Source organism: Chrysoperla carnea, chromosome 2 (assembly GCF_905475395.1).
Source record: "Chrysoperla carnea chromosome 2, inChrCarn1.1, whole genome shotgun sequence".
NCBI lineage: Eukaryota > Metazoa > Arthropoda > Insecta > Neuroptera > Chrysopidae > Chrysoperla > Chrysoperla carnea.
Genome location: NC_058338.1, coordinates 1,905,605 through 1,924,963, shown reverse-complemented (window position 1 = coordinate 1,924,963; position 19,359 = coordinate 1,905,605). Strand labels below are relative to the sequence as shown.

The following is a 19,359-nucleotide window of genomic DNA, read 5'->3' as shown; positions in this document are numbered from 1 at the left end:
ATGATATGCAAATCACATAATGAACAAAATTAAATGTTTATATTATTTCTCTAGTTTATTTTTTCCTTAAGCGGTACATTTTTCGACCATGAGTCTATTTTTGGTCGTTAAAAAGTACGATAAGCTTGAAAATGAGGGGTAAATTATGTAATTTGATAAACGAATAAATAAGATCTCTACGATCACGTTTGGATCAGGGTTCTTGTAGTTTTTATGAATTTTGAAATCAGTTATTTTCAAGATGAAATAAAAGCCAAGCCTGTATTTTATCAAGTCAAAATTTATTATCGATAAATGGAAATCCCCTAGTTCGAGTTAATTTTGAGAGACTTTTTATTAATCACAAACTGTATATAATTGTACAGTAATTACAGTTAAACTGTATTCATATTTAAAATAATAATAGATTGTAATTTACAGTGGAATTGTAAACTTTTATATTAAAAGTCTCAAGTTCAACTCTTGCTTAAGTTTTTAAGTATCTTTTTTTTTTCTAAATATAATTGACTTGTTATTTGTAAATTGAAAATTGCGAAAATAAATATTTTTTCAGTGCCTTAACGATTTTTTTTTTTATTAAATCCTTTAAAACCAAGAAACAGAAGGACACCCGACACACTCAAAGCGGAAATTATATTCTAAGATACACTCGATATATTTATATAGTATATAACCAACAGCCCCAGGCCATTTTTTCGTATTGGACACTGTGAGAAAGTGTCCAGGGACCCCAAATTTTTATACTATTTCCAAACAACTTCAAGATATCATTCCAGAAAAGATTCGAGAAATTCGAATATCCTACGAAAAAGCATCGTAGGTCCTAAATTATTTTGATTTTTCATGGAGTGTTCTTAGCTATATTTCAAGTGCGAGTTTAGGGTTTTGTACGCGAAAAATTGGCTGGGGGTTTTTAAAAATTTTGTAAATTTCACTTGTTGATTAATATCCCTAGCTGACCTAAGCAATTACCTCAGATGTTGACAGGCGTTTATCTATGTATGGGTATGGGGTATGGGTATGGAGGTTAGCGGGCCATGCTCGAGCATCAGGCCTCGAAGCAATGGTTCAGAGCACCTAGCCAAATAGACCCTTGTACTCTATCCCCGCTACGCTTTTCAGTGGCTAGTATAACCAACTGATGTACTGAAACCCAGGATTTGCCTAGCGCTGAGTTTCCTAATTTCTTCTGGTTCGACTATGGCCGGTCCAAACCATTTCCTTCGCTGCTGTATGAGCGCCGGGCAGTAACAGAGAAAGTGGATCGATGTTTCTTCTGAATTTTCTCCGAATCTGATGTTGGAACTTGTTCAGGTTATCATGCCCTGTGAGTAACTCTACGATGACTCTAATATCAGCTCTGTTTAGTTTCAAAATCTCCTCGGCTATGTATACTAATAAGTCAAACTTGATACACGTTGGGCATATCTACTTATAAATGATCTAAGGAAAACACAATGTATCTGAATACTGATACAAAATTTCTAATATGGCAAATGGAAGCTACGAAGATAGTCGAAGTATAACGAAACCATCCGAATTGTGGATTTTTTTAAACTTACTTTACTGAAGTGATGAAAAAAACTCTCACAGCTGTTATTGAAATTAAAATTAGAGATTTAATTAAGATAATGAGGATTTGAAACTAAAATGTCAAACTTGGTACACGTTGGGCATATCTATTTATAAATGATCTAAGGAAGCTACGAAGATAGCCAAAGTATAACGAATCCATCCGAATTGTGGATTTTTTCAACTTACTTTATTGAAGTGATGAGAAAAACTCTCACAGCTGTTACTGAAATTAAAATTACGAGATTTAATTAAGACAATGAGGCTTTGAATAAAAAATTACATCCAAGTTGCTACGAAAATTTCTTTATTGAAAGCCTGAAATAACCCAATATAAGAATAATGAAAATAAGTTAAAATTATTTCTTATATAGTTTTTAAATTTTTTATTATAAACGAATACTTTTGATTATTTATTCTTTGTGTTCTTTGAAGCCATATATCGATAAAAAAATCGCGTTAAATACACTAATTTTATCGATAATAAGTTCAAAGTTTAAAATTTTTTTATGTATTTTTTTTATTTTCATACAAGGCATTTACAATTTTTTTGTTATTTTTATTTATATGATTTACTGAACAAGTTTTTTGTTGTTTCAGGAGGAACCATTTCAGTTCTTTTTTTTTTGTTTTTGTTTATTTTTATAATACACAAATATATAAAACGATAGTTCATATTCTTTTTTTTCGAATATTTTACTTTTTTTTTTTAAAGATATTTTGCTGATTTTTTTGGAGGGGTACAAATTTTTAATTTGTAATTAAACATCGTGTTTTTTTTTACTCTTTTGAAACAGTTATCAACTTTTTTTAACATCAAAACCAGGTGTAAAAGGTACGATAAAATTAACTCAGAAGCTAATTTTACTCCTTTTTACTCCTTTCTGAAAAAAAAAATATGTAAAAGAATTCTAATAATCTATAGATTAAAGTTGGTAACCTCGAACGACGACTGTTTAACTGCAAATTGAAAAACTTGACCTTCGATTTTTTTTTTTTATAAATTTTTTATTTATACTTTTTTTTTTTTTGTTATTTTATAAAGACCCTCTAGAGTATCGTGATTCGTGTTCTATTTTTTTTTCATTTTTTTATTTTATTTTTTTAAATTAACGTCTGAAAAAATATATTCGTTTTTTTCTGAAAATTTATTGAGAAAAAATTTCAGAAAAACCGAAAAAAAAAATTGTAAAAAACAAACAAAAAAAATTGAATAACAAATTAAAAATTTTTTATTTTTTACTTTTTAACAGAGAAAACAAAAATTTAATTAAAAAAGAAAACAAGTTCTCTGCCATGTGTTTTTGTTTTAAACCGAAAATTTCTTTTTTGGATAGAAAATCGGGGAAGAAATTGAACTCTGTGAATTTAAGAAAAAAATAAAAGAAAATTTGAAAAATAATTTTTGAAAATCTATCCAAAATTCAAGAAAAATTTTTAATTAAAATCAAAAAAATGCTTTTTTTTTTTTTGTGGTTATCGAAATCAAAATAATTTGCTGATTTTTTTTTGTGTTTTTCTTAACTAATTTGCTTGCCTAGAGTGCTGACGAAGTTGTTTTTTTGGAACTTTACTCTTTTTTGACTTGAGTAGCGGCTTGTTTAGCTTGATGAGCTTGAAGTACAGCAACAGCTTCCTCGACTTTCGCTTTAAGGGATTCGTTGTGCTCCAACATATGCAATAATTCGGAATTATCGATTTCTAACAACATTCCAGTAATTTTTCCAGCTAATTCCGGATACATACGTTGAATCAATGGGAACAAACGTTCTCCTAACATTTGTTTTTGTTCTTGTGGAGGAGCCGCAGCTAACATGGAAGCAGTTAACGGTTCTTGTCCTTGGATGTGGACAGCTTGTTGTACAGCAGGTGCAGGAGTCATACCAATTTGTTGTGGTGGATTACGCATGTTTGCAGTATATTTGTAGTTGGCAGCACGTCCTGCATTCGATGAAACCACTGGACCTTGAACAACAGGTCTTCCAGGAATATTTCCAACACCTTGTTGACCAGTAATAGGTCTAGCCGCAATTGCACCACGCATTGCGGTTGTTTGAGCGCCAGCACTCCTTGGTCCAGCTGGTCTAAATGATCCAGCCATTGTTGGATATCCAGCGGTTCCAGCTTGAGCACCTCCGGCTCGAACTTGTGGCTGTGGCGTCCATCGTGGTGTGGCTCGAATCTGTGTCATTTGAGCTGGTCCATAGAACCGTTGTGGTTGTGGTAATGTTGGAACGAAGTAACCTCCTGCTCCGCCTGGTTGGAACATTTGTCCCATTTGTTGCATACGAATGTTCGCCATACGTTGTACATATTGTGAAGCTAAATGAGCTTTACGATCTTCTTTACGTTGTGCTAACGCTACGTATAATGGTTTCGTGCCAACGATACGTCCATTCATTTCGGTAACGGCTTTTGTAGCTTCTTCTGGAGATGAAAAACATACAAAACCAAAACCTTTGCTGCGACCTTCTTCCAACATCACCTTGGCAGATGTTATTGTACCGAATAACATGAACTCTTTACGTAATCGTTCATCGTCAATTGTATCATCCAAGTTTTTCACATATAAATTAACACCTTGATAACGGTTTAATCGTTCGATTTTCAATTGTTCGAAACGCCGTTTAAGTTCTAATTGACGTTCAGCTTTCTTTTGGGCACGTCCAACGTATAACGGTTTACCTGTAATTGTATGTAAAATTTATATTAAAAGATCGTTTTTATTCCCCAAAATAAAAAAAAAAAGGGTGTAGTGTGCCTGCCTGTGCCATCTAGCGCCTAAACGGATGAACTGATTTCGTTTTTTTTTTATTTCGTATCGATAATTTAATGGAAAGTAGCCTTAGCTATGTTTCATGTGCGAGTTTAGGATTCCGTAGTCGAAAAAAACTAGAAAGACGGCGATGATCGTGGTTCAGTTTGAAAAAGGCTTTAATTAAAAGGTAATTTAATGGCGAGTGCTCTTAGATATGTTTCAAGTGCATGTTTAGGGTTCCGTAACTAAAAAACTGAAGGAGTATTTCTAAATTTTGTAAATTTCACATTTCATGCAAATAAAATGAAATAATGGAAAATTAAGAGCAACGGACGGAGCTAAAAAATATTTCGGTATTGATTAAAATGAGGAAAAATTAACAGGCTGAGAAATTTCATATTATTATTAATCTTGTAGATGACAAACCCGTGAAAACGCACAGAAATACGATCCCGCACGGCTAATTTCTATAGATCCAATATTCTAGAAATAAATTACTATTCTGCTAATATTAATTTAAGAACTTTTGACTTTTTTTGACCACTTTTCCACGAAATTTATTCTTTGTTGCTTTTAGCCACAGGTTATGATTCCTACGGGAGCGGAATTTCGCACGGGTCAAGTAAGTAGATTTATATTTTTCGAAAATTTGAAAAGTTTATATATACAAATCGCTCGGAAATTTTATCACCGATAATTTTGAATTGATCAATTTTTCCTCTGAAATACATAGTTTTCGAGTAAATTCCAAAAATAAAGTGTGGAAAAACCTTGATTTTTTCAAAAACCACCTGGTTTTTTCCCTACACACATTAGACACGGACACTGGGTGGGCGGCAAGCATGCTGAACGCTTAGGCCTGGCAGTGTATCACGACTACTGCAGGAGCTGTCACAGTGATGACGAGGAGAAGACAATGTCTCATCTTCTCTGTCACTGCCCAGCTCTTGTCATGAGGAGATGGGCTTACTTGAGCCAGCCTCTCTTTGACGACCTCTACGACCTAAAGTCAGTCGACGTCAAAGCACTCCTGCTGTTCTTAAACAGCTCCAAATGGTTCATAGAGTAGTGGCCGGGGATGGGCCAATCCATTTACGGTATCACAACGGACCCTATGGTCTAAGTGTGTCCCATCCCAGGACAGCCACTCTAACCTAACCTAACCTTCTACAAACATTATATAAAATGCCTTCGAAACTTCAACAAAAAAATAAAAAAACAAGAAAATTTTTCAACACTTCAAAAAATCATCCGCCATTTTGTTTTTGGGGGAACCCCCAGATTTTTCCTAGAAAATTAATTTAAAAAAAAAAACTTAATATTTGCATACCTTCAGTTAATTCTTTTCCATTAAGTTCCATAACAGCTTGTTCAGCTGCATCAGCATCTTCGAACGCAACGAATCCAAAACCACGTGATTTTCCATCTTTGTCACTGATCATAATTTTATAACTGGTGATGGTACCATATTTTTCAAACATTTCCTTCAACATTTCTTCGGTTAACTCGTCCCCAAAGTTTTTCACATACACGTTCGTAAATAATTTTGCTTTTTCACCTAATTCCTTTTCACGTTCTTTTCGTGAGATAAAACGTCCAACGTAAACTTTTTTCCCATTTAACAACATACCATTGACTTTTTCAATTGATTTATTTGCGGCTTCTTCCGTTTCAAAATGTACAAAACCGTAACCTTTCGATTGACCAGTCTCATCTTGGGCAACTTTACAACTAAGTATATTTCCGAACGCGGAGAATGTATCGTACATGGCCTTATTATCGATACCTTTATCGAGATTTTTAATAAATACGTTACCAACACCAGATTTTCTTAACGATGGATCCCGTTGTGACCACATGATACGTATGGGACGTCCTTTCATTGGATCAAAGTTCATCGTGTCCAATGCACGTTCTGCATCGGCTGGTTGTTGGAAGTTAACGTATGCGTAGCCCAACGATCGTCGTGTGATCATGTCACGACACACACGTATCGATAAAACGGGACCAGCTGGTGAGAATTTTTCAAACAGCATGGCCTCGGTGATGTCTGAATGTAAGTCGCCAACATATAGTGATGCCATTGGATAGTTCGGTGGTCCTGGATTCATTTTGAGCACTTTTTATTTAAATATTTTATGATTTTAACTATTTATTTTTTCGATTTTTTTGTAGTTTTATAATTTTTTTTATATTTTTTTTGTTAATTTTTTTTTTTTTAATGAGAATTAAACCACGATATTAAAGTGGGTTGTGTGACCTTATTAAAGGAGACACATCACACAAAGAGTGTTCCTTTTGTTCACTGCACTTTCAACGGAAATTGTTTCTTCCACTACCGGTCAATCGACTCTATAATGGTAGTACTCTACCATTTGCTACCATTTAATACCAACTTAAATCATATTTTTGCAAATTTAAAATGAAAATTTATGAATTTTTCTTTATAAAAATTACTTTTTACTTATTTTTCGTACATTTGTTACCTACATAATCGTAAATTTAGTTTTTATATTAAAAACATTAATTGAGCAGAAATTCTCACATGACTTTCGAATATAAAACATTACTTTCACTTTATATTCAAAAATATGAGTCATCAGGGTGTGTTAATATTACGAAATGTTATGAAATATTTTAAATATTAGATTGTTTCTAAAGTTTTATCCATTTTAATACCATATAGGTCTATATCTTAATAAATGTTTATTCTACGGTGTCGAAGTAGAAACTGATCGATAATTGATACTGTTCATTTTTTCCCAAATTTTAATTTTTTGCCTCGTTGATGGTTTTAAACGTATTGAAAAGTTCAAAAAGCTCGAAAAGTGATTCACTTTAACTTTCTGCAACCAGACGAAATCATCACAGTAAAGTCCTATTGTAAGAAAATCGACCAAATGTACCGAAAATTGCATCAATAGAAAAGGCCCAATCCTGCTCCACCACAACGGCCGTCCGCACCCACCATAATCCCCAGACCTCTCGCCAATAAATACTCAAGACCAGGTAAAAACGGCCTTCGTTGACTTCATCGAATCCCGAGAACTCAATTTTTATTTACCCCCAATTGACGGTTTGTAACTCCCAGTTATCAATAGTTCCTCCATCAATTATGTGTGCATATGAAGGTTATAAGAGAATAGCATCGAATTTACAAAATTGTATTTTTTATAATTATATAATAAATTTTATTTTTGATTTTCGTTTACATATCGATAAAAAATTTATCGACGATTCAAACAAGCTAAAATGGATTGAAATTTCTTGTTACCAAACTATTAATTATATTCAGTAAAAATTTAAACATAGATTATAGGGACTTTGATGAATTAAAAAATTACTACTTATGGCGCGAATATCAATTAACTTTAAAATCGAAATTTGCCTAGAATAAAATTACTATTTAATTTAATAGCTAATAAACGATACATTTTTTTGAGATTTATTAAAAGAAAGATGTGAATAGATTCCAAAGTTTTCTGTCAAGATTTTCCTTATTTGTTCATCAATTTCTATGATTATTCCCCATTTTAAAGCTTATCGAGCTGGCTTAGGACGAAAAATAGAACCACAGTCTAAAAATGAATCGATTCAATTAAATTTGATACTTAAAATAGTCAATCCCACAATTTTCTTTTAAGTATAGAAGTGCTTTTGAAATTACTGTGGACTAGCTCAAACCAAAAATTAAATTAGTACTAAGAAAACATGTTTAATACTAAGAAAACGATTTGATACACACTGCCGAATTCCGTACGGGTCGACTAGTAGCTCATTATTAGTCATTCGATGAAAGGAATCATTTCTTGAATGAGTTACCCAATACAACCTGTATAGATCAGAAGGTCACTATACGAAATTTATTAATTTTCAATAAATATTCGAAAATGTTATGAATGCAGACATTAATATTGTAGTAAAATTTTGTATAAATTTTGTTTTTCCTCCAGAAAATCACAGTCCTCTATACTTTATTAATATAATTGTATAGATGGACATGTAAGTCTCTTTTGGCGATAAAAAATGACACGGTGGCCTTCTGTTCTTTGTAATGTTGAATAATTAATTTGGCGGGATACATTAAATATATTTTTAATTTTTTCATTAAAACTTTTATTGAAATGACTTAAATAATGTTATTTAAAAAAAAATTTGGCTTGAATCAAAATTTCTATCCTAAAATTACTAAAAACTAAAGTAAAAAAAATTAAAAATTCGAGCTGTTAAATACTGAGCTGACATCTGCTTAAAACTCAAACAGACATGTTTTAACAAAGTTTTTCAATTCCAATACCTATCAAAACAAATACCTAGGAAAAAAAAACAACTTCGCGCGAATATGTCTTGAAATTTTATAAATATTTTCATTTTAAAGCAAATTTTAAAATAAAATTAGTGTTTTAATTTCATAAAATTTTATATCTATTTTAACAACAAAACAAAAAAAATGGAAAATGAAATCAAAGTGGAAGCTGAAGAAAAAGTCACAAATGAAAATAATACAGACAAAGAAAACTTTAGTGGAAATAAATCAGATGATTCGTTGTCGCAACGCTCAAACGGTTCGGAAAGCTCAACAAAAGTTGGTGGTATACGTTTAGTATCGTTAAGTACATTAATTGATAAACCGAAAGCTTGGGTGAAGGAGGCTTTAATGGAACCGGAGATCATTGAATTAAATTCCGATGATGATGATTCTGATGATGTACAAGAAATTACAGAGTGTACAAGTGGTAAAGATAGTAAAAATAGTAAAATAAAAAGTGAAAATAGTTTAGAAACGAAATCGAAACGGACAGATACATTATCGGAACGTTTTAAATCAAAGTTTAGTGTTTTACGTGATAGTTTAGAAAAACGGGGACATAAAGGTAAAAAAAATGTACAAATTGTGGATGAAAATGTCGATTATGATAACTTTACGTCGTGTCGTGTTGTTTTAGAGAAAGTAGCCAAATTAGAAGACAAATTAAAAAGGTAAAGCTTTTTTTTTATTCTATCTCGAATACATGGAATTTCTTTTTTCGAAGAGTCTCAGGTTGAGTTGAATTACAGAGTGTTTTTTACCGGGTGGCAGTTTTTAATATTTGGGTCTGAAACCTTGTAATTTATCAATCCTGTGAGCAATCCCGGTGGAGAAGTTGTGTCCTTTTTGCTCGGCTTCTGGTGTCGACTGAATTTTATAGCTTCATCTGTGTTCTAGGAACCCATTTGCGATACTCCTACTATCAAATTTACTCACTTTATTTGCAAGGGGGTTCCCCTTGGCACCGCGTCACAGTAAATAATATTCCATGAATTTTTAATGCAAAAAAATCGCATCTTTATAGCAGGTACGGAAAAAAGGAGTCGTTTTAAGGGTATTTTTCCCATTTTCAAGGGGATGAGATAGTGAAATTCACGGTTTTGAAATAATCCTGTTATTTTGAATCTGTTCTACGTCGAAATGAGGATGATCTCCCATATTTTTTAGTTTTTTCAGGTACAAAACCCTAAATTCGAATTTGAAACATAGCTAAGAACACTCCTCATTAAATTATCTTTTTAGGCGCTACGATATCACAGACAGACAGACAGACAGACACACACACACACACATACATAGCGATCAAAATTGTAACACTTCTTTTTTGATTTGGAGGGGGGGGGGGTTAAAAATTTAACTAATACAAAAATTTTCTGTTCGTAGTAATTCAAGCAGTAAAAAGAATTCTTCGTCATCCGAAGATGAAGAACTACCTTTATCAAAATTGAAAAAAGGTAAAAGACCTAAAAAGAAATCTGGGAAAAAATCAACATCAGATGCGAAACAATCTTCCAGTGACAGTGATTCCACATCGTCGGCGTCAGAAAGTAATGAAAAATCGAAAAATACAGCAATTAGAACAAAAACGCGAAAAACACGAAATACAAAATCAATAAATTCCGAAGAAAAATCCGAATCGGAAAAAAATGATTCAGCATCAGAAGTTCAGGAGAAAAAATCGTTGAAAGTAAAGAAATCAGGTACAAAGAAAACGGTCGGTTTCGATTTAGGTAGTGAAATAAATTCGAAAATAAAAAATCTAATGGAATCCGAGACAGAAATTAAATCGAAAAACTTACGTAGTAAAAAATCTACGGATTCAGAAAATGAAAATCCACTTTTAGTTGATTCAGAAGCAATTAAAGCTAAAATTGAAACAGAATTTCAAGAAAATAAACCATCAAAAGGTCGAAAATTACGATCGAAAAATCAATCTCTTGATTCAGAATCAGATATTTCGAAAAATTCTGATGAATCTGAGTCGAAAAAAGATACAGAGAAAAGTAAAAAAATTGATTCAAAATCTGACATGGATGAAAAGAAAAATACAAAAGGTAAAAAAACTCAAAAGAAAGAATCAATCGATTCAGAATCGGAGAAAAATTCTGATGAATCTGAATCGAAAACGGAATCAAAAACTGAATCCGAAACTGATGGAAAATCAAATGGTATTACAAATGAATCAGAGAAAAATAAATCGAAAAATTCTCGAAGAAAAAAAACATCCGAGGAGAATAATGAAGAAACAATTAATGAGAAAAATCAGGAAAAAATGGAAAATCAAGAAGAAACTAAAGAAATTAATGAAAATAGTACCAAAAATAATGGGAACAAATCGAAAAAGAATAATTCTCGAAAGAAAAAATCACTTGAATCAGAAAGTGAAGAAGAAACACTCGAAGAGAACAATCAGGAAGAAACTGAAGAAGTTATCGAGAACACTGTTACTAAAAATAATGGGAATGATCTGAAAATTACAATCAAACGAAATAAAACTGTGGTAGCCCGAAAACGTGTGATTTCATCTGAATCGGAATCAGAAAAACCAAAAGAAGACACAAAAAAAGATTCAGAAAATGAAGAAACAGTTGAACCTGATGAAGAATCTGATAAACCAGCAACGGTTGCTACAAATAAAAAGAAACGTACACGCGTTGTAACATCCGATGAATCCGATAAAGATTTTAAACAACCCGAAAGTGAATCCGAAGAAGACGACAAGAAAAAGTCTAGTAAAACGGTTGAACCTGATGAAGAATCTGATAAACCAGCTACAAATAAAAAGAAACGTACTCGGGTTGTAACATCCGATGAATCCGATAAAGATTTTTATCCAACGAAATCAAAACTACCCGAAGAAGGGGCGTCAAGCAATTCTAGTGAATCTGAAGAAGACGCCAAGAAAAATAAAAGTGAAGATGATAAAGAGAAGAAAAAAGTTCGACGACGTATTAAAACCGCGGACAATAGTAACGATAGTAGCAGCGATAATGAATTAAACGATAGCAAGGGACAACGACGAAAGAAAATCCGAAAGCTATTAGGAAAAGATGAGCTCTCATCAAAAACGAAAAGTGCAACAAAAGAAGAAATGGAACGTCGAAAACGTATCGCAGATCGTCAAAAAATGTACAATGAAATATGTAAAAATCATTTACTTGAAAAATCGAAATTGGATAAAGTCGTCTTAGATTTTGATCCCGATGAAAAGAAGGATCTAGTTTCGGTTCATCCAAAATTAGTATCCACCCTAAAACCACATCAAGCGAATGGTATTAAATTTATGTGGGATTGTTGTTTTGAATCGTTAGAACATTCGAAGGAAAGCAAAGGATCCGGTTGTATTCTTGCACATTGCATGGGTTTGGGTAAAACGTTACAGGTCGTTACACTAATTCACACTTTATTGACCCACGAAGAAACCAACATCAAAACCGTGATGGTTGTGTGTCCTTTAAGTACCGTCTTGAATTGGGTCAATGAATTTAATATTTGGCTATCGAAAATTAACGGCGGTAATGACGTGGATGTTTATGAAATAACGAAATTTAAAAAAATGGTTGATCGATCGTATAAGATCAAAGAATGGCATGATAACGGTGGTGTTCTTGTAATCGGCTACGAAATGTTTCGAAATTTATCGTGTACAACAAATAAACGTATTCGTAAACCAGTATTAAATCGTTTACAAACGGGTCTGATTAATCCCGGACCCGATTTAGTCGTTTGTGATGAAGGACATTTATTAAAAAATGAAAAAGCACGGATTAGTGTTGCAATGAATAAAATCGCTACGTTACGACGAATCGTATTAACGGGAACACCGTTACAAAATAATTTAAAAGAGTATTATTGTATGATACAATTTGTAAAACCGAATTTATTAGGAACGTATAAAGAATATACAAATCGTTTTGTGAATCCAATCGTTAACGGGCAATATATCGATTCAACACCGCATGATATTGAAATTATGAAACGACGATCGCATGTTTTACACAAGTTATTGGATGGTGTTGTACAGGTAAGTGTCATATTCTTAGCGGAACGGGGGGAGGGGAGGTGTCTTTTCCTTCGTCTATCGCGTGATAAAAACAGCGCCGCATATAACATTTGTTTTTTTTAAATTATGAAATAATAGGGTTTTATCGTTAGTCAAAAATAAATCATGAAATTTGAAAAAAGTTAAAATTTATGTAAAAATATACTTAAATATTCTGATTTCGAGTCATTAAAGCACATTTTTCTTTTAAAATATTAAAATTAAAAATCGTAATTTTTAAACTGTATATCACGTGACCTAAAACGCGGGTAAGCCCTGCTGTGATGTCATATTGGTATGAGTCATAGACCATCAGTTAGTTAAGTCTAGACAGTTGGGTATAATATGTCCATAGATAATAAGTATTTATATTTATTATAATCAGATGTCTATGAATATATCTGTCAAAATTATTTGTGTTATTTCGTATAGTGATACAAATATTACATCATCAAATTGGATGTTCCCGTTTTTAACAGTTTAAAAAAGGTTTATTAGCAAAATCTCAATCTTTTTATTAGCAAAAAAATTTTCAGTACTTTTTCGTATTATCAGTCATTATTTTTTGTTTTTTATTTTCTAGAGACGAGATTATTCAGTGCTAGCGCCATTTTTACCACCAAAACAAGAATATGTGCTGTATTTAACTTTACATCCATTACAAGAGAAATTATATGAAATTTATATACAAAATTATTCGAAACGTTCTCAATCATTAACTGGAGGCAAAGCTGTTGCATTGTTCTCTGATTTTCAAGAACTATCACGCATATGGACGCATCCACGCAGCTTACGATTCTACAGTGATAAATGTGAGAGAGACAGAGCGAAACAGGTAAAATTATAAAGTTTTTAATTTTCTGAATTTACAGTGTGTCCACGAATAGTTGTTACGGCTATCACAGGACACTGGTTGGGCGGCAAGCATGCTGAACGCTTAGGCCTGGCAGTGTATCACGACTACTGCAGGAGCTGTCACAGTGATGACGAGGAGGAGACAATGTCTCATCTTCTTTAACACTGCCCAGCTCTTGTCATGAGGAGATGGACTTACTTGAGCCAACCTCTCTTTGACGACGTCTCCGACCTAAAGTCAGTCGACGTCAAAGCCCTCCTGCTGTTCTTAAACAGCTCCAAATGGTTCATGGAGTAGTGGCCGGGGATGGGCCACTAATCCATGAATCTATGATCTAAGTGTGTCCCACCCCAGGACAGCCACTCTAACCTAACCTAACCTACAGGGTAATCACAAAGTTGGAATCATTGTTTTTCATTTTGGTAAACTATCCTTCCTTTTTATAAATTGACAAAATGTTACTAAGAAAAGTTGCTCACAATTAACAATCTTGACTCTAATACAAAATATCAAGAATCTCTATCCGTGGACACACTGTATACTGTCTCAATATTAAAAAAACACTTCCACGATTTTTATGCGAATTTGAAATTCTTTTTTATGTTTTCGTTTAAATTTTTAGATGACAGATAGTGATGAAATAAATTCATTTATTTGTGACGATGAATCTGATACAACTTCAACACCAGACTCATCCTCAGAAGATAGTGATTTTAATCCGAAGAAGAAAAAACCAAAGAAACGACGAATTACCCGAGCAAAAGCCAAACAAAGTAAGTTTTTATTTGAAGTTGAAAGTGAATTTCGCCTACGATTATGTCTAATGTTGTGTTTTTGGTATATTTTAGTGGAATCTGATGTGGAATCGTCTCCTGAAGAAGCTGATAAGAACGATGGTAGTGATTCTGATTGTAAGATAATTGAAGAGAAAAAAGAGGAATTTAATTCAGATTGGTGGGTGAAGCATGTGGATGATGCTGTGCTGGAAGACATCACATACAGTTCTAAATTATTGTTGTTCTTTAAGATTTTAAAAAAATGTGAAGAAATCGGTGATAAAGTGTACGTTATCTTATTTTTTAATCAGGTCACGGATTTTAAAAACAAGTCAAGCGTAATCATTTAAAGCAGTCTCTCTCAAAGTGGGTGTGACGACACCCACTTGTAGGCGTTAGAGACCTACAGGGAGGGATGGGATTTAGGCTAATTTGTATAAGATGTGTAATAATTTGGAGGTATATATCCCGAGGGGGACGTAGGGCCTCAACAAATGCTCGCCAACGAACTCGATTCTGTGCCATGGACTTGACTTCTCTCCAGGATTTGCCTTCTTCAGTAATTTCTTGCTCCAGAGTTCTTCGCCAGGTATGACGAGGTCGGCCCACCCTTCTTTTTCCTTGGGGGTTCTACTCAAGTGCTTCTTTGGCAATGCTGTTGTTTCGCCTGAGTGTGTGACCAATCCAACCATATTTGCGTTGCTTGATGGTGTGTGCTACTGGAGTTTGGTGACAGGTGTGAAGCAGGTTTTCATTGGAAATCGTGTTGGGCCAATAAATGTTGTGGATGTGTCTGAGACAACTGTTGATAAAGACTTACAGTTGTCTGGTGATGCTTTGCGAGACTTTCCAGGTTTGACATCCATATAAAAGAACACTTTTAACATTAGTCTCGAATATTTAGTGTGTCCTCTGAGTTGGTGTGATCTCCTTTTTAACCTAAAGGCAACTTAAGCACGCTTACTTGTAAATCCGGTCCTGTAAAATAAGTAAATCAAAACATACAACAAAAGAACTAAAAAATTTTCTTTTAATTTTTCCAACAGATTGGTATTTTCACAATCATTATTCTCATTAGATTTAATCGAATATTTTCTGGATAAATTGGATTATGCATCACATAATAAGTCAGAACAACAGGGATGGTTATCAGAATATTCTAGTTCATGGGATTTGGGTTTAGATTATTTTCGTTTAGATGGTTCATCATCGGTTGATAATCGTGCAACGTGGTGTAAATCATTTAACGATGTTACCAATATTCGAGCTAGGTAAGTTTTTTGTACCCTTTTTAATGATTGATAACACATCTAGACATAAATATGGAACCACAACATTTCATTTCATGTCTAAATCTTTCGCTTCGCTCGCCTGATAAAATTTATTATTTTTTCTTTACGTTACAGATTATTTTTAATTTCGACAAAAGCCGGTGGTTTAGGTATTAATTTGGTGGCAGCTAATCGTGTAATTATATTCGATGTATCATGGAATCCATCGCACGATATTCAAAGTATATTTCGAGTTTATCGATTTGGTCAAACTAAACCATGTTATATTTATCGATTTATTGCAATGGTAATTCTAATCAAGGCCTATATGGCCATTTTGTTGACATTTTATATAAATTTTTGTATTGAATTTGCAGGGTACTATGGAGGAAAAAGTTTATGAACGTCAAGTCACAAAGTTAGCGATCTCAAAACGTGTTATCGATGAACATCAAATCGATCGACATTATAATCAAAATGATTTAAATGAAATTTATAAGTAAGTAATATTCATAAGCAATTTGTGATCATATTGTTCGAAATAATAAACAGCGAAATGTTTTGGATTACAGATTCACACCAATGTCAGGAGAAGAAAAACCTATACCAATGGTACCCAAAGATCGTTTATTAGCGGAAACTTTACAAGAATTATCGAAACAAATCTTTAAATATCACGAACATGACTCATTGTTAGAGCATAAAGAAGATGAAGAATTGGATGAAGAGGAACGTAAAGCTGCTTGGGATGAGTTCGAAAATGAAAAACAACAAAAACCACCGCCAATGATGAATTATTATCCACAATGTAAGTTCGAATTTTTATTTTAAATCGTTTTGAATATTTAGAAAATTTGGAAAGTTGGAAAATCGAGATCTTTGTAAGATCCCGGAGTGGGCTTTGGCCTCCTCTCCGACCACTCTACTCCAGATGGCTCGGCCCTTAACAGCGGATCCCCATCCAGTGACTCGCATCACCTTCAGGTCGTTGTTCCAACCATCTGAGTCGAGCCCTTCCTCTTCTTCGTATGGCGTACACTTTGGCATGCAATATTTTTTTGGGCATCCTTCCATTCTCCATTCTTTGTACATGTTCGAACCAGCTGAGTTTTTATGATTTGATGAAGTTCACAATATCTTCTCCCTTCAGGATCTCCTGGATTTCTTCTTCGCTCACTCGGATTGCACCATATATCCTTCTAAATTCGATTCGCCTATATTTTTTGTCCGGGATAACCAAATTTTTTGTTTAATAAAGAACGCCTTTTTGTTTTTTTTTTTTTAGATAATATTGCAAATAATTTCAATAATCAATTTCAAATTGAAATACAAAACACGTCACGGGCATTGGAAGTTATGCTACGGCAACGGAATCCTACATGGACTGATTTACAAATACAACAAAGTATACCAATTTTATTACAGCAAGTTTATCAATTTGGTCCTGGTAAGTTTTTAGAACCGATCACAACAAATAGGAGGCGCTATAAAAATTTATAATTTATTTGTTTGTTTTATTAGGAGGTTTCCAACATTCTGCATTTCCACAACCTCAATTTGGAATGGCACAACCGCGACCAGCATTTCCACAACCGAATACAAGTATGATGCAACAATAAAGTGGCACAGATGTAACTCTTTTGTAAGGTAAATTTTTTAGAATCTATATTTTTTTAAAGGGTGTTCCAATAATAACGTCCTTTTTGAGTTGTAAATAAAACAATTTAAGTGGGGAGCCCGTGACAGTAAAACTATTTAACGATTTCATATAACGAAATTTCGAAAATCCGTGTAAGTACAATTTTACGAGCTCCCCGCTTATTATGTTTTAAATCAAGCATGAGCAAAATGCTCATTATACGAATACTGACTGCTTAATATCCAGTTGTCTACTAAAGAACGGCCATTTTGTTTTAAATGTCAAATCATGACATTATAAATGGCGCGTAATTCAAAGTTGACGTTTTTGGAACCTGAATTTTTCCAATAATTAATTTTTCTAACCAATGTTTCTATTTCTTTCAGCATTATATTTAGAATGTTCGATTGGTTACTTAGAAAAACAGTTACGGTTCGAAAGATTATTTTAAAAAAATATTTGTTTGTGATCTCTACCCCATACGTTTGGAACTATGAATCCAAAATTTAAGGCTCCAGTAGCCTTCTTTTATTTTATACATGTAAATTAATCCGAATAGATTTAAATAATGTCGAAAATATTTGTCTGAAAAGCAGGGAGAGAGGAGAGAGGGTGATATCATTGTTATTTCTATGTCACCTAGTCTAAGGGGGCCACTGTGCTCCTCCTTGGGATTAACCTGTCACCCGAAGGAGAGACGTCTACGGATAAGCGATGCTATTTCATGCAGATGAACATTTAGGAGTTTATCAAGGCCAGATGCCACTCAGGTTTCTCCCAAGATTGATGTATCTAAGGCTTCGGACACCAGACATTCTAAACCTGACGCCCTACACATATTTTCGGAGTAATTTGCAGGAATAAAAACTGAAATTTAAATATTGGCATTATTTTGATAATTTCCATTTGTTGGGGTGGGGGGTACGAGATTCATTTTTAAAAAAAAAAACTATGTATATAAAAATGTGTAATTTTTTTGTATTTATTTATTTTATTTTATTTTTTTTTTTTAACTCATTTGCCCACATTTGGTGTCCTTTTGTTCCAAACTAGTTCATTGAAATTCGTAACAAGATAAATAAATCTAAGAAAAATTTAACCTTCTGTGAGATTCGTCTATACATGGTATTTCAACAATTAACTCACTCAATTGTGGTTTAAAAAAAATTCGATTTCAATGAATTAATCGTGATATATTATTTTTAGAAGACTATTTAGTTCAATGCTTTTTCGCTTCGTTGTATCCCATTAAAACTGATCACATCCCATCCTTCCCTCGTCACTTGTGTTCCCCTTTTCTTGTCTGTTATGTGTGCGTAATCAAATATATATTTTATATAAATTCAATGTACAAAAAGTTCGCGAAAGAAACCTTAAATTCCGAGTTAAAGTTTTGGTTGAAATATGTTTGTATTAGAAAGTCGAAAAAAGTGTAAAAAATACAAAAATGTGCAGAAATTAATTGAATTTTAAATAAAACGGAATTTTTCAAACATTTTGAGAGATTTCGCAAAGATATTTTTAAATGCACGCACCAATAAGCAACGCAAATGTGGTTCGATTAGTCACACACTCAAGCGAAACAACAGCATTGCCAAAGAAGCACTTGAGTCTAACCCCTAATGAAAAAGAAGAATGGGCCAAGAAATTACTGAAGAAGGCAAATCCTGGGGAAAAGTCAAGTCCATGGCACAGAATCGAGTTCGTTGGCGAGCATTTGTTGAAGCCCTACGTCCCCCTCGGGATCATATGACATAAATATAAATATATGCTTAAATGAATGAGCAAACAGAAATATTTTAACCAAAACCTGGGACTCATTTCTTTTTTTGTACACTTCCATGAGTACTACACACGCAGCATTACAGGTCACCGCTCGATCGATAAATGTAAATTCGTTCAACATATCTAATTTCCTTAAAATCCTTATGCTATTTTCTCATTTCCCCTGGTTCCCATCTCATTGATATAAGTATATATTACTGGAACGAATTATGATTTTAGTAACAATTTTTAGTGAAAAAAATGCTCCCACATTAATTAAAAATTTTATTTTTAGAAATTTTAATTTAAAAGAATATTTAATCACAAAAAAAACAAAATAGATTTAAATTTTTTTATAATTTAAAAGTAAAA

The 19,359-nt window shown here is 33.1% G+C and overlaps 2 protein-coding genes across 3 annotated transcripts; one reads left to right on the top strand and one right to left on the bottom strand.

Annotated features, from left to right (window-relative positions):
• Positions 1–1,394: 1,394 nt before the first annotated feature.
• LOC123291666 (polyadenylate-binding protein 1) lies at positions 1,395–6,621 on the bottom strand. 2 transcript variants are annotated; one of them, XM_044872029.1, is made up of 4 exons: positions 5,661–6,621; positions 3,147–4,257; positions 1,543–1,566; positions 1,395–1,457 (listed from the first exon to the last, which is right to left on the bottom strand). In XM_044872029.1, the coding sequence occupies exons 1-4, from the start codon at positions 6,439–6,441 to the stop codon at positions 1,433–1,435; spliced, it is 1,941 nt and encodes a 646-aa protein (XP_044727964.1). In that variant the 5' UTR covers positions 6,442–6,621; the 3' UTR covers positions 1,395–1,432. The 2 variants fall into 2 exon arrangements, with proteins under 2 accessions (XP_044727964.1, XP_044727965.1); XM_044872030.1 differs by lacking the exons at positions 1,395–1,457; positions 1,543–1,566 and having other exon boundaries at positions 2,882–4,257; positions 5,661–6,620.
• A 2,101-nt stretch (positions 6,622–8,722) lies between these two features.
• On the top strand, positions 8,723–17,671 carry LOC123293836 (transcriptional regulator ATRX homolog). Its single transcript, XM_044874774.1, has 12 exons — positions 8,723–9,310; positions 10,023–12,663; positions 13,265–13,516; positions 14,160–14,310; positions 14,386–14,599; positions 15,360–15,584; positions 15,720–15,891; positions 15,962–16,083; positions 16,157–16,392; positions 16,870–17,031; positions 17,106–17,231; positions 17,610–17,671. Exons 1-11 carry the CDS (start codon positions 8,781–8,783, stop codon positions 17,201–17,203), a joined length of 4,803 nt encoding a protein of 1,600 aa, XP_044730709.1. The 5' UTR covers positions 8,723–8,780; the 3' UTR covers positions 17,204–17,231; positions 17,610–17,671.
• The last annotated feature ends 1,688 nt before the right edge of the window (positions 17,672–19,359 follow it).